The sequence below is a fragment of the Chelonia mydas genome, chromosome 1 (genome assembly GCF_015237465.2).
Source record: "Chelonia mydas isolate rCheMyd1 chromosome 1, rCheMyd1.pri.v2, whole genome shotgun sequence".
Classification (NCBI taxonomy): domain Eukaryota; kingdom Metazoa; phylum Chordata; order Testudines; family Cheloniidae; genus Chelonia; species Chelonia mydas.
Genome location: NC_057849.1, coordinates 22,545,949 through 22,569,362, shown reverse-complemented (window position 1 = coordinate 22,569,362; position 23,414 = coordinate 22,545,949). Strand labels below are relative to the sequence as shown.

At 46.3% G+C, this 23,414-nt stretch overlaps 1 protein-coding gene across 4 annotated transcripts in view; it reads right to left on the bottom strand.

The window, feature by feature from the left end:
• CCDC83 (coiled-coil domain containing 83) overlaps positions 1-23,414 on the bottom strand; it is a 47,275-nt gene that overhangs the window by 5,927 nt on the left and 17,934 nt on the right. For 2 of the 4 annotated variants that reach the window (XM_043528479.1, XM_037889212.2), the window contains exons 3-7: positions 20,961-21,045; positions 17,730-17,898; positions 15,693-15,860; positions 5,012-5,103; positions 2,473-2,541 (exon numbers count right to left, since the gene is read on the bottom strand). In XM_043528479.1, the coding sequence (XP_043384414.1) occupies positions 2,473-2,541; positions 5,012-5,103; positions 15,693-15,860; positions 17,730-17,898; positions 20,961-21,045 (583 nt within the window). Of the gene's footprint in view, positions 1-2,472; positions 2,542-5,011; positions 5,104-15,692; positions 15,861-17,729; positions 17,899-20,960; positions 21,046-21,806; positions 22,026-23,414 lie in introns of all 4 variants that reach the window. The other 2 variants (XM_027823030.3, XM_037889227.2) reach the window with 2 other exon arrangements.

The following is a 23,414-nucleotide window of genomic DNA, read 5'->3' as shown; positions in this document are numbered from 1 at the left end:
TTGGCTGCAGTTCCCGGCCAATGGGAGCTGTACAGCCGGTGCTTGCGGCGGGAGCAGCAAGCGGAGCCCCCTGGCCTCTCTGCCTCCTAGGTGCTGCAGGGACATGCGGAGCCAGGTAGGGAGCCAGCCCCGCCAAAACCCCCAGCGGGGGTCCCAGGCCAACTCCTATAGCACCCGTGGCCCCCACACCCAAGTTTTAGTTAGGGGTATATAGTAAAAGTCATGGACAGGCTACAGACCATGAATTTTTGTTTACTGCTCGTGATCTGTCCATTACTTTTATTAAAAATACACGTGACTAAAATGTAGCCTTAACTATGAGCCATCAATGTGATGCAGCCATGAAAAAGGCTAATGCAGTACTAGGATGCATCAGACAAGGTATTTCCACTAGAAACACGGAAGTGTTAAGGCACTGGTGAGACCTCATTTAGAATCATAGACGCTGACTCCGTGGGTGCTCCACGGCTGGAGCACCCAGGGAAAAACATTAGTGGGTGCTTAGCACCCACTTGCAGCCAGCTCCCCCCTCCCCCCAGCATCGCACCGATCAACTCCTTCCTCCTAGCACCTCCTGCCCACTGCAATCAGCTGTTTCACAGCATGCGGGAGGCGCTGGGAGGAAGCAGGAGGAGCGGGGATGGGGCAGGCTCAGAGGAGGGGACGGAATGGGGGTAAGAGGTGGGGAGGGGTGGGGGTATGGAGGAAGGGGTCGGGTGGGGGCAGGGCCTGGGGGTTGAGCACACCCCGAGCCCAGAGGAAGCCGGTGCCTATTTTATTGCAATATTGCAGCACCAGGCTTTTTATACAAATTTAAATTACATTCCATAAATGTTTGAAGGACTGACCCCTAAAATTGTATACTGGATGATCTCATACACTTCTACTTATTAAACAGTTGATTGCATGAAGTGGTGTTGTCACTAGCAGAGCCAAGATTCTGGCTGTCATAGAATCATAGAATATCAGGGTTGGAAGGGACCTCAGGAGGTCATCTAGTCCAACCCCCTGCTCAAAGCAGGACCAATCCCCAATTAAATCATCCCGGCCAGGGCTTTGTCAAGTCTGATCTTAAAAACCTCAAAGGAAGGAGATTCCACCAACTCCCTAGGTTACGCATTCCAGTGTTTCACCACCCTCCTAGTGAAAAAGTTTTTCCTAATATCCAACCTAAACCTCCCCCACTGCAACTTGAGACCATTACTCCTTGTTCGTCATCAGCTACCACTGAGAACTGTCTAGATCCATCCTCTTTGGAACCTCCTTTCAGGTAGTTGAAAGCACCTATCAAATCCCCCCTCATTCTTCTCTTCTGCAGACTAAACAATCCCAGTTCCCTCAGCCTCTCCTCATAAGTCATGTGTTCCAGTCCCCTAATCATTTTTGTTGCCCTCCGCTGGACGTTTTCCAATTTTTCCACATCCTTCTTGTAGTGTGGGGCCCAAAACTGGACACAGTACTCCAGATGAGGCCTCACCAATGTCGAATAGAGGGGAACAATCACGTCCCTCAATCTGCTGGCAATGCCCCTACGTATACATCCCAAAATGCCATTGAACTTCTTGGCAACAAGGGCACACTGTTGACTCATATCCAGCTTCTCATCCACTGTAACCCCTAGGTCTTTTTCTGCAGAACTGCTGCCGAGCCATTTGGTCCCTAGTCTGTAGTGGTGCATGGGATTCTTCCATCCTAAGTGCAGGACTCTGCACTTGTCCTTGCTGAACCTCATCAGATTTCTTTTCGCCCAATCCTCTAATTTGTCTAAGTCCCTCTGTATCGTATCCCTACCCTCCAGGGTATCTACTTCTCCTCCCAGTTTAGTGTCATCTGCAAACTTGCTGAGGGTGCAATCCACACCATCCTCCAGATCATTTATGAAGATATTGAACAAAACCGGCCCCAGGACCGACCCTTGGGGCACTCCTCTTGATACCGGCTGCCAACTAGACATGGAGCCATTGATCACTACCCGTTGAGCCCGACAATCTAGCCAGCTTTCTATCCACCTTATAGTCCATTCATCCAGCCCATATTTCTTTAACTTGCTGGCAAGAATACTGTGAGAGACCGTGTCAAAAGTTTTGCTAAAGTCAAGGAACAACACGTCCACCGCTTTCCCCTCATCCACAGAGCCAGTTATCTCATCATAGAAGGCAATTAGATTAGTCAGGCATGACTTGCCCTTGGTGAATCCATGCTGACTGTTCCTGATCACTATGATTCTATGATTCTATGACAGGATTGTGACAATTGTGCAATTGTGACAGGATATGCATCTTCATGTCTTGATGTCACAAACAGAGAACCAGTCTTTCCCTCACAACTGTGGCTTACTTAGGACAAATTCCTGCTCACCCTTCTCGCTGAAGTCCTTAGAGGCCTATGATAAGAAGCAAAGTGATGACTACAGACCACCACTAAATTCAAACCCTAATTATCATAGTGTGAAAAACCAGATACTCCTTTTACCTCTTCTTTCAGCCATTCGTTTTCTTCAATCTCCCTGTGACTGGTTTTGTCAATGTGCTTTACGGCATTCTGAGAAAACAGAATTTCAGATCTTCTCTGAAGACAGAACTTTGACAATGGCACATATTTGAGGAAAACATTTCTAATGGTCAGGTTAGTCCTCTAGGCAGGAAATAGCCACACAGGGAACTAGAAACTGTGCAAGGTTCCCCAAAACCAGAGGTGGGCAAACTATGGCCCACGGGCCACATCCGGCCTGCGGGACCGTCCTGTCTGGCCCTTGAGCTCCTGGCCGGGAGGCTGTCCCCCCTTCCCTGTAGTTATGCTGCCATGCGGGCACCGTGGCTTGCGCCCACCCACCTCCCAGGCTTTCCAATAAGCCTGTCCTGCCGTTCTGAGCAGCATGGTAAGGGGGCGGGGGGGAGGGGGGCTTGGATTAGGGGCAGGAGGTCCCGGAGGGGCAGTCAGGGGGCAGGGGGCGGTTGGATGGGGCGGAGGTTCGGGGGGGGCGGTCAGGAGACAGGGAGCGGGGGGGTTGGATAGGGGGTGGGGTCCTGGAGGGTCGGGAGGGACAGGCAGAAGGGGGTTTGGATAGGGGGTGGAGTCCTGGAAGGGGCAGTTAGGGATGGGGGTCCTGGGAGGGGGCGGTCAGGGGACAAGGAGTGTCGGGGGGGTTGGATGAGTCGGGGGTCCCGGGAGGCCTGTCAGGGGGCGGGGGTGTGGATAGGGGTCAGATAGTGGACAGGGAGCAGTGGGGGTTGGATAGGGGGTGGGATCCCGGGAGGGTTGGTTAGTGGCGGGGGGTCCCGGGAGGGGGCGGTCAGGGGACAAGGAGCAGATGGGGTTGGATGGGTCGGAGGTTCTGAGGGGGACAGTCAGGGGGCGGGAAGTGGGCGGGGGCCAGACTGTTTGCGGAGGCACAGCCTTCTCTTCCCGGCCCTCCATACTGTTTTGCTACCCCGATGTGGCCCTCAGTCCAAAAAGTTTGCCCACCCCTGCCCTATACCATTCTCTTGGGAGACTTGAAGGGGCTCCGCCATGGGGTAGGCAGGAGGGTTAGCCCTCAAATCAGCTATTCCTCACAGATGTTCCAATCCAATGCAATTTGTGACCAGTTATTATTTCTGATATCCGTTTCCCTAAATAAGAGCTTTCTCCCTCCCTTCATATCTGCTATTTCTGATTTATCCTGCACTGAAGTCATAATCTTATCTGTGTAAAATCAGACTTTTGCAATGGAAGGAAGGCAATACCAGAAATTCAGTGTGGTGGCCCTGATCCTTTGGGGCTCCTTTCCATACTAGTGAATTTGATTGCAGGATCAGAGGTTTGTCTTCATTATTGACTCAAGTAAGAAATGAACTACCAGGAATCCCTTGTTTAGCATCACATGTTTACAATCCATGGGTCTGATTCTCTTCTCACACCATTGTAAATCAGGAGTAACTTAATTGAAGTCAGTGAAGCTAAACCTCTAATCTTCAAAGGGATCTAATGAAGTGTGGAATCCTACTGATGGACATACAGATCCAGCAGTATAGATCACTTTGTTGATTGGATACTAACACTGGTATAAATGAGAGAAGAATCAGATCCCACATATATTGATGAAATCTAACAGTTTGTCTTTAGTCTACAGAAACCTGAAGTATGTTTTTCTAACTTTCTGACTATTCTGGTACTCTCTTGGATCAATCTTAATTCTTGAGTGAGAAAACAATATGATATAAAACTTCAAGAAAAGAACATACTAAGGCTTCAAACTTGCAAACACTTATGCACACGTTTAACTTCAGTGGGACTACTCATATGTTTGAAACTAAAAATATATGTTTGCAGGAACAGGGCTTTGATCATTGCCAGTTTTGTTTCTGCAAAGACAGCATTTAGAAAATACTTATTCATGATTTTTTGAAATGTCAAAAGTTATTTAAGTTGAAATTCTAAACTGAAACTCTGTATTTGCCTTTTTTTGTTCCACATGTTCATGTTTACATTTATTTTTTGAGACTTTTTTACATTGCGAGAAATATCAATATTTGGACATTAACATTTGTCTGTAAATGTAAAACATGCCACTTTCTGTATTTTTTATTACAAATTCAACATTTTATTGTAAATCCCACACTCTTAGAAATTTTCACTAATTTTTATTTTTCAAAATTAAATTCCTAGTAAAAATGTCAAGTTCTTGAGTGAGCCTCTGTTCCTCAGTTTCCCCAACTGTAAAACAGAGATGATGCTACTGACTTTTGTAAAAGCACTTTGAGATCTACTGATGAATATATATATATTCACTATATAACAGCTAGGTATTATTCCTATCACAGTATATTTAAAATAAAGAGCACTACAATATTGGTTAACAAAATTTTACAATTCATTTTATTCTGTTCCAACCCATAAGATACCCTGTCATTCCACTAATGAAGGCCCAAGTCAGTCTTTTTTTTAAAATCCAGTTTAAAATCAATAAGAAGAGAATGAGTATTTGTAATCAAGATACGATTAGCACTCAGTATAAAAGCAGAAAAAGTACCTCAGTAGCCCATTCCTTCTTTTCGTCCATTTGTTTCTCAACCGATCTGTCCATTTTTTCTTTTGTCATTTCCAGAGTATGTCTATAATATTCTTTCAAAAGCAAAGCAGAAGCCATTAGGTCACACTGATTCCCTCTGCAGATGATGAGACAACTGACTCTTACTGTGGGACTCCACAGCCAGCACCTCTTTAGAGCATGTTGATATTGCAGTGAGGATGTGAGTGTAGCACAGGAAAGTGTACGATGCTAGGTACACTCTAGCTAGCATGGGGAACAAGAATAACGTAGATGTGGAGGCACAGGTTTCAGCCTGGGTTAGCAATGCAAGTAAAAACCCTAGAGGGAGTCAGAGTATGTACCCAGGTGGCTAGCCCAAGCGCCCATCACCACCAAGTTCTGTACTTCGTATAATTTTATATTCTATATAGATAGGCTATATATACACTATGAGCTAGGAATGTGCTTCCTCTGCTCATGTACACAGATTTGTGATAGCTCAGTGTAGCCCTGTTCTCACAGAAAACAGCAGGAGAGGCGTGCAAACCCAACTGAAAAGGGTGAGTACATACTTGGAACTGCTCAGCCATGCCTCCACTATGTATACTCACTCTAGGTCAATGAAAGGATTAGTATATGTACATGAGCAGGGGAATCACACGCTTAGCTTGTTGTGTAGATATAGTCTTAGACTTTTGTAAGGCTTTCACTTCATATTGCTCGACATTCTGATGAAAGAATTGGCACTATACAGTATTAATAGAGCACACGTTCAATGGATTAAGAACTGGCCAACTGACAAATCTCAAAAAGTAATAGTCAATGGGGAATCATTATCAAAACCTTAACTTTGGTTCCCAGAAAGATAATGGAGCAAATAAACAAGCAATCAATTTGTAAGCACCTAGAAGATAATAAGGTGATAAGAGACAATCAACATGGATTTGTTTCGAACAAATCCTGTCAAACCAACCTAATATCCTTCTTTGACAGGCTGCCAAGCCTTCTGGATACTGGGGGTGGGGAGCAGTGGATGTGTATATCTCGACTTTAGTAAGGCTTTTGATACTCTCTCTCATGATCTTCTCATAAGCAAACTAGGGAAATATAGCCTAGACCAGTGGTTTTCAACTTTTTTCATTTGCAAACACCTAAAAAATTTTGAATGGAGGTGTGAACCCCTTTGGAAATCTTAGACATAGTCTGCGGACCCCCAGTGGTCCATGGACCACAGTTGAAAACCAATGTTCTATGGTAATGACAACCTTTCGCAGACCCCTTAGAAAACCACCGAACCTACTGTAAGGTAGGTACACAACGGTTTGGAAAACCAAGCTCAGTGAGTAGTTATCAATGGTTCACAATCAACCGGAAGGGCATATCACAGGGGTGGGCAAACTTTTTGGCCCGAGGCCTCACATCTGAGTATGGAAATTGTATGGCGGGCCATGAATGCTCATGAAATTGGGGGTTGGGGTGCAGGAGAGGCTGATGGCTCCGGCTGGGGGTGTGGGCTCCGGGGTGGGACCAGAAATGAGGAGTTCAGGGTGCGGGAGGGGGCTCCGGGCTGGGACAGGGGTGCGGGGGATGGGAGGTGAGCTCTGGCTGGGAGTACAGGCTTTGGGGTGGGGCTGGGGATGATGGGTTGGGGGTGCAGAACAGCGCTCCAGCCTGGGACCAAGGGGTTCGGAGGGCAGGAGGGGGATCGGGGCAGGGAGTTGGGGTGCAAGAGGGGGTCAGAGGTGCAGGCTCCAGGAGGTACTTAACTCAAGCAGCTCCCGGAAGCAGCAGCATGTCCCCCCTCCAACTCCTACACGGAAGTGCAGCCAGACAGCTCGGCATGCTGCCCCATCCGCAGGTGCCGCCCCTGCAGCTCCCATTGGCTCCCAGCTGGATTAAAATGTCTGAAGAACTGGACCCTAGTTTTCCCACCCCTGGCATATATAGGTAGGGTCCTGCAGGGATCTGTTCTGGGGCCGGTTCCAGTCAATATCTTCATAAATTATTTGGATAATAGCATACAGTGTACACTTATACAGTTTGCGGATGATACCAAGATGGGAGGAGTTCCAAGTGTTTTGGAGGACAGGATTAGAATTAAAAATGATCTTGACAAACTGGAGAAACAGTCTGAAATGAACAGGATGAAATTCAAGAAGGACAAATGTAAAGTTCTATACTTAGGAAGGAACAATCAATTGCACAAATACAAAATGGGAAATGACTGCCAAGGAAGGAATACTGCAGAAAAGGATTTGGGGGTTATAATGGATCACAAAATAAATATGAGTCAGCAATATAATATTGTTGCATAATAAGCAAATATTCTGGGATGGATTAGCAGGAGTGTTGTACACATGACACGAGAAGTAATTCTTCCACTCTACCAAGCAGTGAGGGCCTCAGCTGGAGTATTTTGTCTGGTTCTGGGCACCACACTTTGGGAAAGAGGAGGACAAACTGGAGAAAGAGGGACGGTCAGCGAATTATCTCAAGTGCCTATACACAAATGCAAGAAGCCTGGGAAACAAGCAGGGAGAACTGGAAGTCCTGGCACAGTCAAGGAATTATGATGTGACTGGAATAACAGAGACTTGGTGGGATAACTCACAAGACTGGAGTACTGTCATGGATGAATATAAACTGTTCAGGAAGGACAGGCAGGGCAGAAAAGCTGGGGGAGTTGCACTGTATATAAGAGAGCAGTATGACTGCTCAGAGCTGCGGTATGAAACTACAGAAAAACCTGAGAGTCTCTGGATTAAGTTTAGAAGTGTGGGCAACAAGGGTGATGTCGTGGTGGGAGTCTGCTATAGACCAACGGACCAGGGGGATGAGATGAACGAGGCTTTCTTCTGGCAACTAAGGAAAGTTACTAGATCGCAGACCCTGGTTCTCATGGGAGACTTCCATCACCTTGATATCTGCTGGGAAAGCAATGCAGCAGTGCACAGACAATCCAGGAAGTTTTTGGAAAGTGTAGGGGACAATTTCCTGGTGCAAGTGCGGGAGGAACCAACTAGGGGCAGAGCTCTTCTTGACCTGCTGCTTACAAACCAGGAAGAATTAGTAGGGGAAGCAAAAGTGGATGGGAACCTGGGAGGCAGTGACCATAAGATGGTCAAGTTCAGGATCCTGACACAACGAAGAAAGGAGAGCAGCAGAATACGGGCTCTGGACTTCAGAAAAGCTGACTTTGACTCCCTCAGGGAACTGATGGGCAGGATCCCCTGGGAGAATAACGTGAGGGGGAAAGGAGTCCAGGAGAGCTGGCTGTATTTTAAAGAATCCTTATTGAGGTTACAGGGACAAACCATCTCAATGTGTAGAAAGAATACTAAATATGGCAGGCGACCAGCTTGGCTTAACAGTGAAATCCTTGCTGATCTTAAACACAAAAAAGAAGCTTACAAGAAGTGGAAGATTGGACAAATGACCAGGGAGGAGTATAAAAATATTGCTCGGGCATGCAGGAGTGAAATCAGGATGGCCAAATCACACCTGGAGTTGCAGCTAGCAAGAGATGTTAAGAGTAACAGGAAGGGTTTCTTCAGGTATGTTAGCAACAAGAAGAAAGTCAAGGAAAGTGTGGGCCCCTTACTGAATGAGGGAGGCAACCTAGTGACAGAGGATGTGGAAAAAGCTAATGTACTCAATACTTTTTTTGCCTCTGTCTTCACAAACAAGGTCAGCTCCCAGGCTACTGCACTGGGCAGCACAGCATGGGGAGGAGGTGACCAGCCCTCTGTGGAGAAAGAAGTGGTTCAGGACTATTTAGAAAAGCTGGACGAGCACAAGTCCATGGGGCCAGATGCGCTGCATCCAAAAGTGCTAAAGGAGTTGGCAGATGTGATTGCAGAGCTATTGGCCATTATCTTTGAAAACTCATGGCAATCAGGGGAGGACCTGGATGACTGGAAAAAGGCTAATGTACTGCCCATCTTTAAAAAAGGGAAGAAGGAGGATCCTGGGAACTACAGGCCAGTCAGCCTCACCTCAGTCCCTGCAAAAATCATGGAGCAGGTCCTCAAGGAATCAATTCTGAAGCACTCAGAGGAGAGGAAAGGGATCAGGAACAGTCGTCATGGATTCACCAAGGGCAAGTCATGCCTGACTAATCTAATTGCTTTCTATAACGAGATAACTGGTTCTGTGGATGAGGGGAAAGCAGTGGACGTGTTGTTCCTTGACTTTAGCAAAGCTTTTGACACGGTCTCTCACAGTATTCTTGCCAGCAAGTTAAAGAAATACGGGCTGGATGAATGGACTATAAGGTGGATAGAAAGCTGGCTAGATTGTCGGGCTCAATGGGTAGTGATCAATGGCTCCATGTCTAGTTGGCAGCCGGTATCAAGCGGAGTGCCCCAAGGGTCGGTCCTGGGGCCGGTTTTGTTCAATATCTTCATTAATGTCCTGGAGGATGGCGTGGATTGCACCCTCAGCAAGTTTGCAGATGACACTAAACTGGGAGGAGAGGTAGATATGCTGGAAGGTAGGGATAGGATACAGAGGGACCTAGACAATTAGAGGATTGGGCGAAAAGAAATCTGATGAGGTTCAGCAAGGACAAGTGCAGAGTCCTGCACTTAGGACGGAAGAATCCCATACACCGCTACAGACTAGGGACCGAATGGCTAAGGCAGCAGTTCTGCAGAAAAGGACCTAGGGGTTACAGTGAACGAGAAGCTGGATATGAGTCAACAGTATGCCTTTGTTGCCAGGAAGGCCAAAGGTATTTTGGGATGTATAAGTAGGGGCATTGCCAGCAGATTGAGGGATGTGATCATTCCCCTCTATTCGACATTGGTAATGCCCCATCTGGAGTACTGTGTCCAGTTTTGGACCCCACACTACAAGAAGGATATGAAAAAATTGGAACGCGTCCAGTGGAGGGCAACAAAAACTTAAATTTACAAAACTTAAACTTAAATAAACAAAAAATTAGGGGACTGGAACACATGACTTATGAGGAGAGGCTGAGGGAACTGGGATTGTTTAGTCTGAGGAAAAGAAGAATGAGGCGGGATTTGATAGCTGCTTTCAACTACCTGAAAGGAGGTTCCAAAGAGGATGGATCTAGACTGTTCTCAGTGGAAGCAGATGACAGAATGAGGAGTAATGGTCTCAAGTTGCAGTGGGGGAGGTTTAGGTTGGATATTAGAAAAAACTTTTTCCTTAGGAGGGTGGTGAAGCACTGGAATGCGTAACCTAGGGAGTTGGTGGAATCTCCTTCCTTCGAGGTTTTTAAGATCAGGCTTGACAAAGCCCTGGCTGGGATGATTTAATTGGGGATTGGTCCTGCTTTGAGCAGGGGGTTGGACTAGATGACCTCCTGAAGTCCCTTCCAACGCTGATATTCTGTGATTCTATGGAAGTTCAGAAGAGAGCAACAAAAATGACTAAAGGTCTAGAAAACATGATCTAAGAGGAAAGACTGTAAAAATTGGGTTTGTTTAGTCTGGAGAAGAGAAGGTTGAGAGGAGACATGATAACAGTCTTCAAGTATGTAAAAGGTTGTTATAAAGAGGAGGGTGATAAATTGTTCTCTGAGGACAGGACAAGAAGTAATGAGTTTAAATTGCAGCAAGAGAGATTTAGGTTAGACATTAGGAAAAATTTCCTAACTGTAAGGGTAGTTAAGCACTAGAACAATTACCTAGGGAGGTTGTACAATCTCTGTCATTGTAGACATTTTAAGAACAGGTCAGACAGTCATCTGTCAGGGGATGGTCTAGATAATACTTTTTTCTGCCTCAGTGCAGGGGACTGGACTAGATGACTTATGAAGGTCCCTTCCAGTCCTACATTTCTGTGATTCTTCATTACATCTATGCAGTTACTTTTATCTTAAACCTTCTAGTTTCTTTACCTCACATGCACATCACTTTATGAGTCATTTTAAAGAACCTGAGCAGAACAGTACTTCCAATGTCCAGTGGAGGCAGTATGTCTGTTATGCTGTTTGAATTACACAAATAGACTCTTGCATGTACTTCAACAGTCAGGCTGCTGGTGTGCAGAGACCATAGCCTATCATGCTGACCAATATTGTCTCATTCTTTCCATCTATCTATAGGAAATAGTTACTAACCTGTTCTTTAACTGTTGTTCTTCGAGATGTGTAGCACATGTCTATTCCACTTCAGGTGTGTGCGTGCCTAGTGCATTGTTGTCGGAGATTTTTCCCTCAGCGGTACCTGTCGGGGTGGTGCATGCACCCTCTGCTGCTGCACAACGGTATAAAGGACAGAGCCACCCAAACCCCTCAGTTCCTTCTTACCGCACTGATTCCGGTGCAGAGGGGAAGAAGGGTGGGTAGTGAAATGGACACGTACAACACATCTCAAAGAGTAGCAGTTACAGAACTGGTTAGTAACCATTTCTCTTTCTTCGACCGATTGCACATGTCCGTTCCATTCAGGTGACTCACAAGTACCTCGATATGGAGGTGGGATCAGAGTCTATCAGAATAACAATGGAAAGACCATACGTCCAAAGTTGGCATCATCCCTAGAGTGTTGAGAGGTAGCATAATGAGAGGCAAAGGTATGCACTGAAGACCAAGTGGCAGCTCTACAAATGTCCAGACTAGGCACCCGGGCTAGAAAGGCTACACGAATACACGAGATCTGGTTGAATGTGCTAGCACCCTATTTGGTGGAGTTACACTGGCCACATAATAGCACAAGCATATCCAAGAGGAGATCCTTTGAGAAGGGACCAGAAGACCCTTCATCCTCTCTGCCATTGCCACGAACAATTGTGACAGTGATCTAAATGGTTTAGTCCTGTCCAAATAAAAGGCATACTCATGGGCATATTTGGGTGGAGCTAGGGGTGGTGTTGCCCCTGCAAACTGCAAACCTCATCCAGGCACAGAATTTGCTCCCCACACTGAAGCTGGGACTCTCCCAATCAGTTTCCTCTGCTGTGCTAGCTAACCCACCCCGCCCCCTCACCTGCCTCCACCAATCAGCAGCTGAGACTATACGGCATGACAATCCTTCTAACCAATAGTAGTGGGGCAGTGAACAGGGCCTCTAGGGGTGGGACAGGCAAGGAAGGAGTCAGTCACTGTGGGAGGAGAGAGTATAGGATGCCCCATGGTGGGAGTGCTTGGGAGAGCACAGGGGCCGCAGTGGTGGTGGGTTGGAGCCTGGCAGGGTGGGGGGGGGGTAGTGGGGTGGGAAAGGGGAATCAATCTCCAGGGAAAGGGAAAGGTGAGGGCATAGGGCTGTGCCCTAAAGATGGGGGCAGTGAGTGTGGGGGAAGCATCTGGGGGGGGGGAAACAGTCACTGGGGCAAGGAGCGTGAGGGGCTAAGAGCATCTAAGTGGATGCTTTTGCCATCAGAGAAGCAGGGAACACCCTCACCTCTCCCTGGGAAGAGACTGGGGACAGATCCTTCTGGTCCAGAGTTATCATGTCCACTAGCAATTGCAGCTCCAAGGACAGATGTGTGGCCATGCTGTGCTGCAAATTGTGCCAGCTGGTGCTGAGCTTGTGGGGATGAAGGCTGTGCTGCTGGCCAACAGAGATCGACCTGACATCCCACCCACCACGTAAATCCCTTCAGCTACCACCAGTGGGCATCTCAACAGCTGAGTCATGTTACACTAGTGCCCAAGCACCTTAATCAGTAGGAGTCCCCCATTGTGCTAGGCACCACACAAACCATTAAGAAGTCTAAACCAAACCAGTGTCCCTTAAGTGACTTGCTGTAAGATGTCAGAACATGTTAGTATTAGAGCTGAGTGGGTCTAATATTTATTTAATTTTTTTCTTTCTTTTTATAGGAATTAGATACAGTGCTCCTGTCAGTTACTTTCTAAGTTGTTATCTGCAAGAAAGCTAGAGTTTTCAGGTGCCTAATTAGCCCCTGGAATCATGGTTAAAGTTGCCCCCTCAAATCTGAAAGGGTGCCCCTGCTCACATGCAGCCCCATTGGCCTGATTGAAGCTCCCCCACCCCCAAATACAGAAGTCAAACTACACCTAATATTTACCTCTCCTAATGTCTAATGTATGAAGTCTCTCCTCATCCTTATAAGCACAAGGCTTCAGGAAGAAAAATTAGTAAATAGATTGTCTGATTGATGTAAAAGTGAGACACCCCTTTGATGAGAAATTTCAGATGAGGGCATACATATCTTGCCCTTATAGGAGACTATACAGAAGGTCAGACACTAGAGCTCATGATTCACCCACTCACCTGGCTGTGGTGATTGCCACCAAAAACATTTAACCATTGGTTGAAAGGGAGGGCCTATTAGCTTTGTTAGCACCAGGTTTAAGACCCAAGGGAGGAAGTGTATCCTCTACCTGGGGATGTAAGCTGGCCAAACACTTCAAAAATCATATTGCCACAGGATTGGAGAAAAGCGAGCTATTATCAGTTGGAGGATGCCTGTAATCTGGAGTTGTAGTCCTGCTGTTGAATAACATTTCCTCCCAAAGAGATATAGGTCCCATCCTTTGATTTTGGGGCAGATGCTTGATGACCCTGGCACGCTCTCTCATTGACAGCAGAGACCACAAAAGTTTCCAGAGGGGACAGGGAGGTGTTCAAACTTCTGTGAGGGAATATAATACCTTTGGCTCGGTTCTTTTAGCTGTTTGCACCAGGGAGCACCTCGACCTTGAGTGCACTCTATCCTCCTTCCCAGAATGTTTGCTGGACTTTGGTGCCAAAGACCCTGTGCTTCTGGTCACTGAGTCCTTCAATGCTGTCTTCCAGTGCCTCTTCTTTGGTACTGGAGAAGGAGATTGGCATCAAGACTCTGCCAAGGCAGGAGCAGCACTCCTAACCAAAACAGATGTGCTTGGTACTCGCTCAGAATAGGGAGGCTCAGAGGATGGGCATAGGGCTGCCTCCATCAGAAAGTATTTTAGTCTAACTTTCCTATCCTTTTTTAGTTTTGGGTTTAAAGTCCCTGCATATTTGGTACCTGTCTTGGACATGAGGTTTTCCTAGGCACTTCAGGCACCTGGAGTGTGGGTCACTAGTTCCCAAATGGCAGGAACTTAAGAGTACAAAGAAAATATCCCAATAAAAGGAAAGCTACTATTAAACTATCCTAACACTAAAACTATTTATCTGTTAATCAAGTACCAACTATATACAACACTAGAATCAAGGGAAAGCTTGTAGTAGTATGGTGAATGCTCCGACCACCATCACAGGCAATAAGAAAGAACTGAGGAATGCTGAGGGCAGCTCTGCCATTTCTGCCATGTACCAGCAGCGCAAGGGCACATGTGCCACCTTGATGGGTACAACTGAAGTAAAAATCTCTGACAACTGCGCATTGGGCGTAGACACATCTGAAGTGGAATGGACATGTGCAGTCACTCAAAGAACCACCATCTTTTGTCTCTTATCTTATCTTTTGACTGTAAGCTCCTTTGGGCAGGGACTGTCTTTGTGTTCTGTGTTTGTATGGCACCCAGCAAAATGGGGTCATGGCGCATGACTGGGGGTCCTAAATGCTACAACAATATAAATAGTAGTAAATCTTTCAAAAAATATGCTTTAGTTCAAACACATTATTGGATTAGATGCAAGAATCACTGTATGAAAGAGACTAGATTATCATAATGGTCTCTTCTGGCCTTAAAGATCTATGAATCTATATAAATGTTCATTCTTTTTTCTGCTTTACATCTTGGTGCAATAACATTTTGAACTGATTTAAAACAGGGAAAAGACAAAGTACAAAATACCTTGGTAGTTACTTAAAATACTAACTGACAGGCAAATATGCAATAGGAAAAACAGTTCAGATCTTCATCAAGATAAACTATGTTTTCAGACCAATTACCCTGGGGAAGACAAAGAGAATAACTGAATGGTTCTTATCTGCAGCACTTGATGCTTAGTAATGGTTGGCACCGACTGCATGGGGACCAATCTCACAGTGCTGTCGCTGCCTGTCACTACCAGCTGCTTGGCTGTGGTAATGAATACTAAGAGTGTTACAAGGGAAAAAAATCAGGACTTTTTTTTTAAAAATAAGAGTTACATAACACCTAAATAACTGGCATATTATTTAAAAGTCCGCTATACAAATGAATCTATATAATGGTTTTATAGAGCACACACCACTGTATCTAAGCTCTTACATATGCTCCCTCAGAACTTAAACTATGCCTTGAATTTGCACATATTCATGTTGGGGATTTTGCAAAGCCACAGATAAGGGACTTTGTTACCAGTAGGCTAAATTCAGTTCTTGCGTAACCAGGTGAAGCTCCATTGGCACCTGATTATACTAGGTCTGAATTTCACCAATCGCAGAAATGATCTAAAATTTCTCCTGTGTTAAAGGAGCTTTCAAATGGAAACCTGTGAAGCATGGTACGCGATAAGAAGCACTCAGCACAGTAGCACAAACCAACACTTTCAAACTAAGGTACCTAAAATTAGGCTCCATAATCTATCACCTATATAAAAGCAGCCTGATTTTCAAAAGGTATTGCACACCTACAATGCTCCCTGGACTTCAGTGGAGCACCTCTGAAAAGTAAGTTGCTTTTATTTAGTTGCCTACATACAGGTATATAGGTTTAAATATTTTATCTTAAATGGATGTAATTAGCCTGAGCACAAATAACTTTCTGCAAATGAAGACTACAGCTTATTTATGCACTATATGTACTTTTATTGACCTTGCCGTAACTGACCTGTCATTTGCTCAACATCATCTTTGAGTCCGTGGATATCATTTTCTAGGAGCTTGATCTGTTTGGCATGTTCTCCACTCCCCACATTTCTGTACTCTAACCAGTAATCCTTCTCAGCCTGTTTTTCCACTAGTTTATGCTCAACTTCATTTATCTTGGAGCGTAGCTCTATTAATATAACAAAACCAGAAGGGTGAGTCCTTTTTTCTGTCATTTTTTGTATCAATTTTGTACCAATTTTTTTCAGTTAGGGAGCTTTCAATGGGAGTGGAGGAGGAAATCTCATATCCTACAATTTATTACAAAATCCTGGCCCTCTATATTCTCAGGGCCACCATTTTCCCTGACGGCAGCTTGGTCTCACCTGGTTGGAAACAATAGGTGACCATGGCCATTTTGAAAGAGACCATTTTAACTGAGGGTACCAGTCCTACCAAGAACAATAGGAAATGGCAGCCAGTTCAAAAGAGGGCTGTGCTGGGAATTTCTGTAGTAGAACATTATTCCTCAGCCTCTGAGGAAAAAGAAACTTTCAGCTGTGAAGCATAACAGCAATAAATGGCTACTAATCTTAAAAAAAATCTCTACATGTAGTCAGTGCACAACATTTCAATGAGTTTTAACTACATGGAAAATTTGAAGAGTCCAATTTGAAAATTTGAAGAGTATTATTCCATTATAACTCGAGACATAAAAGGACCAACACAGGGTGTCTAATTTCTTACAGAAATCATTTAAAATTAATTATAACTCAAACCAATAAACTGATTTACTGATTTATTTGTAAATTCCTGGACAAATCATTCTGTACTCAAAGAGTAAGTGCTTTAATTTTGGGGAGGAAAAGCTGTATTCTTTCTATGTAACCAATAAGCTGAATCTCTGTGTCACATGGTGACTGGCCCTTAAGTGAAGATGGGGGATCCAGTCCCACCAGTAACACACCTCACTCACTTTGCCATGTGGAGAAAATGAACAAGGTCACATGAGAGGCAGGTCATGAGGCTAAATCAGGCCTTCTGTAGTGGAGATAAGACAGAGGACTGTGGAGAGCCAGTGCTGGGAATTGATTCTTGGTGGAAAGTGGGAAGAGACCCAAACGAACCCCCCAAAGGAGGGTCTGAGGTAGAGCCATCTCTTGGGTACGGCGAATCGGGGCAACTGCCCTGGGCTCCACAATTTGGGGGGGGCCCCGGGCAGGAGGGGAGGGAGGCGGGAGTTGGGCAGACAAGCGGGGTGAGGAGGCAAATAGGGAGGTGAGCGGCAGGTAGGGAGGGCGAGGAGGAGCCCCTCTATCAGAACCTCTCCCTCCCCCCAGCGCCTCCTGCCCACCGGCGAGCCTCACCCATTAGCGCCTCCCCTCCCCTTCCAGCACGTACCGCCTGCCGCAGATCAGCTGTTTCACAGCCTCAGGAGGTGCTGGTGAAGGGAGGGGAGAGGAGTGAGGGTGCAGCGTGCTTGCGGAAGGGGGCGGAACTGGGAAGGAACGAGGAAGGGCGGGAAGAGGCAGGGAAGAGCCAGGGCAGGGGGCGGAGCCTTGGGGGAAGGGGTGGAATGGGGGCGGAGCCAGGGGGAGCAGCCCCCAGCAGATTAGAAACTCAGCGCCTATGTCCCCGGCCCCGCTCCCCCCTAGGGATGGTCCTGGTCTGAGGGAAGAGACTGAGCAGAGCCAGGGAAGGGCGGAAAGCTGATTCCAGAGGGCAAGCTGAAGAGTTCTGAAATCAGATGAAAAGACAAGCCCTCAGGAAGGAGGGGGCTGTGCCCAGTTTGACACTGAGAGTGGAAGGCCGCGTTGTATTTTTTTCAATGTGGATACCCTTCAGGGAATTTTTCTTTACTGACTTTGCTGGCCAAAACACTGTAGCAATCAAACCAGGCTGGAAGGTTGGGAGATGCAACTTGAGTGAGGGGAAACTGAGGAAGACACTAGCCTGACACCAGACTGGGGTTAGGTGGTGCTGCTTTAGTACAAAATTCAACTCAGTCCTAACTATGGAAAACTGCAAACAGCACTTGCATAACTAACTTACTACTCACCTTTCAGAAGTATTTCTTGGTCCCTAAAATATTGCCATTTCTCCCTCATTGCTGCCTCTACATCATCCCTGGTTACAACCTCCTTTTGCTCTAGTTCTTTGCCCTGTGTTTTCAAGTCGCTTAGCAGACTGCGGATGTGTCCCAGCTGTTCTTCCTTCAGATAGTCATTCTATGAGAGGAACAAGAGTAAGATACATAATAAAAGGGGTTTAAAATCTCTTCCTGAGTAACAAATTGAAATATCACTTGGATCTGTGACAACATGGTTCCTTGCAAAAAGTAGAGCTGAAGGTGTTTTGTAAGTCCCAGAAGTTTCTAACTAAGCTCAAACCTGTTACCACCAGGAAAAGGGAGACAAATGACTGTTAGTCTGCTCAATATTCCCATTGCTAAAAATATAGGCTGCATGTTGCGTTTTAACAATAATACTTATTACTGACTTATTCGCCTAGATTCAGCAGAATTCTGGGCACCATACAAACATTCCTTATAACAACATACCACTTAAGTTCTATCACCTTTGTTTTACACATGGTGAACTAAGACAGTGAAAGGTTAAATGACTTGCTCAGAGCCACAGAAGAAAATTAGAATCACAGTCAAAATTAGAACTCCGGGGTATTCTGGTACCGTGTCTGTACCCAGATCACTACACCATGTCTCTCTATCATGTCACCCAAACTCCAGTTGAAAACAGTCTGCAGCTACCAATTTAGTGAGTTTGCTCCCAATGCCACACCATGAGAGATCTAAGTACACCTCTACCCTGATATAACACTACCCGATATAACATGAATTCAGATATAACGCAGTAAAGGAGCGCTCCGGGGAGGGGGGCGGGGGCCTGCGCGCTCCGGTGGATCAAACCAAGTTCGATATAATGCAGTTTCACCTATAACACGGTAAGATTTTTTGGCTTCCGAGGACAGTGTTATATCAGGGCAGAGGTGTACTATACAAGCCAAATACATAACAATGGGAATCCAATAAAATACACAGCCAGAAAGCATCAGAGACACTCTGCTTCTCAAAGGATCAATGCCCAACTGACCAGAGAAATGAGGGTGAAAAAAAGAGGGAGCCCAAAACTAGGCTAAAGGAAACAAATGGTAGTGCAGCATACTCTAAAATGAAAAGGAGTACTTGTGGCACCTTAGAGACTAACCAATTTATTTGAGCATAAGCTTTCGTGAGCTACAGCTCACTTCATCTGATGCATAAAAGTGGAAAATGCAGTGAGGATGTTTTTATACACACAGACCATGAAAAAATGGGTGTTTATCACTTCAAAAGGTTTTCTCCCCCCACCCCACTCTCCTGCTGGTAATAGCTTATCTAAAGTGATCACTCTCCTTACAATGGTAGGTTTCAGAGTAACAGCCGTGTTAGTCTGTATTCGCAAAAAGAAAAGGAGTACTTGTGGCACCTTTAGAGACTAACCAATTTATCTGAGCATAAGCTTTCGTGAGCTACAGCTCACTTCATCGGATGCATACTGTGGAAAGTACAGAAGATCTTTTTATACACACAAACCATGAAAAAATAGGTGTTTACCACTACAAAAGGTTTTCTCTCCCCCCACCCCGCTCTCCTGCTGAAACCAATTTATTTGAGCATAAGCTTTCGTGAGCTACAGCTCCTTACAATGTGTATGATAATCAAGGTGGGCCATTTCCAGCACAAATCCAGGTTCTCTCTCCCCCCACCCCACTCTCCTGCTGGTAATAGCTTATCTAAAGTGATCACTCCCCGTCCCCCCCCCCCCCCCTTCCTCAGACGTTCTTCTTAAACCCTAAGGAGAGTGATCACTTTAGATAAGCTATTACCAGCAGGAGAGTGGGGTGGAGGGAGAAAACCTTTTGAAGTGATAAACACCCATTTTTTCATGGTCTCTGTGGATAAAAACATCCTCACTGCATTTTCTACTTTTATGCATCAGTTGAAGTGAGCTGTAGCTCACGAAAGCTTATGCTCAAATAAATTTGTTAGTCTCTAAGGTGCCACAAGTACTCCTTTTCTTTTTGCGAATACAGACTAACACGGCTGCTACTCTGAATACTCTAAAATATCCTCCAAGAACTAAAAAATGAAAGGAGTCCCATGAGAGACCATGAGTTGGCTGCTAACTAGGGGGAAAATCAAAAGAGACTACAGCTGTTTGTGGAGAGCAGAGCCAAATTAGCTGCTCCCAGTGATGTCAGCAGTCCACAGCTGGAAGAGAATAGATGCTGCAGGAATTTGGGAAACAGCAGCCACATGAAGCTACAGCTCTCTTAAGAGGAGACTTAAAATCAGTGGCCTAATCACACTCGACCACTTAGTAAAGTGCTACAAACAGAGGGCAAGGGGAGGATAGGGACTTTATTGTCCACTTCACCTTCTGGAAGAAGTCTAGTCTGCAAAACTGTTTGATTGCCAAGGTCCAACTCTTTCATTTCATTGAGAGAGACAGTCTTTCTTGATCAATACATTATATATATTTCTGGAGTCCAAAGTTCACTGTGCTTTGACATCAACCTAATTAGGCCTTGTACTAAATTTATTTTTGAAGTGTGATTCTTCTGGAACAGTGACCACATAAAATTAGCACCCTGGGGTTCTATTTTTCTTTGTTTCTAAAGTGACTCAATGTGGTTAATTTACAAGTAAGTTATTTCTCTATCTGGCAACATTGCAAACTCAGCCTGAAGAGTTGAGCTGGGCTCTTTTCCTCATTTTTCACTATATTTGAGGTTCTGCAGGCCAAACTAGTCCCTCATTTTCATTTGTGCAACACCACTACATCAGAAGTGATTATAAAAATGACACCTTCTTATTCAACAGATCTGTATTCAGAGCCATTATCTGCTCACTTAAATGACAGAAATAAGATCATACCCTGCACAGCCAGCATGGGTAATAGAGAGGAAGTTGGATTCTACTTCTTCCTGCGCAAGAGCCACAGAATTGTTTACTAAGTTCCAAATCATTATACCCATGCAAACCATTTTTAGTTATTTTTAGAGCAGAACTCTATTTTGTTACATATAATTTAGAATGACAAAATTATACCTCCTTAAGCATATAAAGTGATTCACTAACCTTGTTTTCAAAATAGGCTTTGCAAAATATTAATTGCTACAAATACTGCAGTTACAGTAAGTGTGTAGTTTACCATGACAAATGATTTAGCTTCACTAGCTAAAATATACTAGAGAGCATGAGATGGGAGAGAGATGCATGTTTACTTACTCTTTCATGATATTTTTTGTTCTTTTCTTTTAGTTGCTTTAGTTCAAACAGAAGCTGATTAATTGCCTCTTCTTTTATCTGAATTCTGAGGAGAAAGAAGCATGTATGAAGAGTCATAACACAGCTACAGAAGAAAGAGGGAGTGAGTAGTTATTTTAAAGTAAGTTAGATACAAAAGTGCTTTTTGCCTGTAGATCTCAAATTGCTTTGCTAAGGTGGGTAAGCATGGTTATTCCCATATTACTGGGCCACAGAGCAGTTAAGTGACTTCCCCAGCATCACACAGTGAGCCAATGACATAGTCAAGAGTAGGACCCAGGTCTCTTGACTCTGTCAGCTGCCCTATTCCCAGGATCATGCTGTCTCCCTAATAGGCCAATGCCTCTTCAATGCAGAATTTTGAGTGGGAGGTGGGAAACTCCATGGGTGTCTATTCACAGATTCTTTTAAGTTGTCCTGCCAAGGGCTGGAGTTTGCTCCCTGCAGAAACAGCTGGGGATTCGGCTTCCTGAACACCTTACAAACTATGCATTCCCTGCTGGTGGGCTGCACTGAAACACGCAAACATATGCATGTCCACATACACACACAACTTGTAACTGCAAAAGAGGGAATTATGTAATGGTTTGGCCTTCAGTAAAATTTTGGGCAGACATTTAGTCAGACCAGCCGTGATCATGCAGAAAGGCTGTTTCCCCAACTGTGTGGAAGGGCTACCTTGATGTTTGGGGGACAGGAGGCTATGGAAAGTACACAGCAAGCTTGCTGTTCTCACCAGCCCTGTCACAATTTGCACAGCAGAGGTTAGCATGTGGCCACTGATTGCTAAATAAAAAAACCAGTTACCTACCCTTTTGTAACTGTGGTTCTTCAAGATGTGTTGCACATGTCCATTCCACAGTAGGTGTGCACATGCCCCAAGCACAGTTGTCAGATATTTTTTTCCCTCAGCAATACCAGTCAGGATGGCTTGAGCTCCCTCTAGTGCCACACACACCCTTGAATCCTGGTATAGGCGGGCGGGGCTGCCCAAAACCCCCTCAGTTTCTTCAGACCAGATAGACTCTGAAAGAGAGGAAAGGCAGGTGGGCTGTGGAATGGACATGTGCAACACATTTCAAAGAACAACAGTTACAGAAAGGTAGGTAACATTTTTTTCTTCTTCAAGTGATTGCACATGTCCATTCCACTGTAGGCGACTCACAAGCAAACTCACATAGAGGTGGGCCGGGAGTCTAACTGAACAGTGATTATAAGACAACCTGTCTGAAACCAGAACTCTCTGGTATGATGGGAAATGGCATAATGAGAAGCTTGGTCTTGCCGGCTACTGATGCAGGGTAGGCAAGCTTCCCCCTCCCCCGCCTCTTCCCCCAGCATGCTGGGTTCCTGCTCCTCCTCCTCTCCCTCCCTGCCACCAATCAGCTGATGGCCCTTGAGAGGGAGGGGGAGAAGCGGAGCTGCAGCGGCTTGCTCCGGGGAGGAGGCGGAGAAGAGGTGGGGACGGGGCCTTGGGGAAAGGGGGTGGAATCGGGGCATATCCCCTCCAGCCCCCAGCCTGAGCCGCTCTGGGCAGGGGGTTGGGAGCACCCCCACACCCCTAGCCCACACCCCCAGCCCTCTGCCCTGACCCCTGCACCCACCTCACACACTCCCAGCCCTCTGCCCTGACCCTTGCACCACCACACACACACTCCCAGCCCTCTGCCCTGACCCCTGCATCCCCCCCACACCCAGCCCTCTGCCCTGACCCCTGCATCCCCCTCACACACCCAGCCCTCTGTCCTGACTCCTGCACCCTCCTCACACACCCCAGCCTCCTGCACTGACCCCTGCAACCCCCCACAACCCCAGCCCTGACTCCAGCACCCCCACACATACCCAGCCCCCCCACACCCCATGCCCTGACTCCTGCTCCCCCCTCACATGCCCCCAGCCCTCTGCCCTGACTCCTGCACCCTCCTCACACACCCCCAGCCCTGACTCCTGCACCCCCCACACATACCCAGTCCCCCTACACCTCAAGCCCCGACTCTTGCACGCCCCACATTCCCACCCCCACCCTGAGCACCAAACGGGAGCTCCTGCACCACCACCCCCCACATTCCCACCTGTACCCCTCGCACCAAATGGGAGCTGCCCAGGTAAGCACTCCACACCCAAGCCTCCTGCCCCAACCCTGAGCCCCCTCCCTCATTCTAGCTCCTGGCCAGACCCTACACCCCAACCCCCAGCCTGCTCCTTCACCCCAGCCCTGTATTCAGTGCACTCCCACCCTCAGCTCAGTGCAGAGAGAGAAGAAGAGAATGGGCTAGAACCAGGGAGAAGGTAGGAACCTACTCTATGTGGGCAGGGCAGGGATCCCAGACGGGCAGCGGGCTGAGTGGGGCCGGTAACCAGGACCCTGGCTGGCAGCAGCCAGCAGACAGAACCTCAGACCGGCAGCGGGCTGAC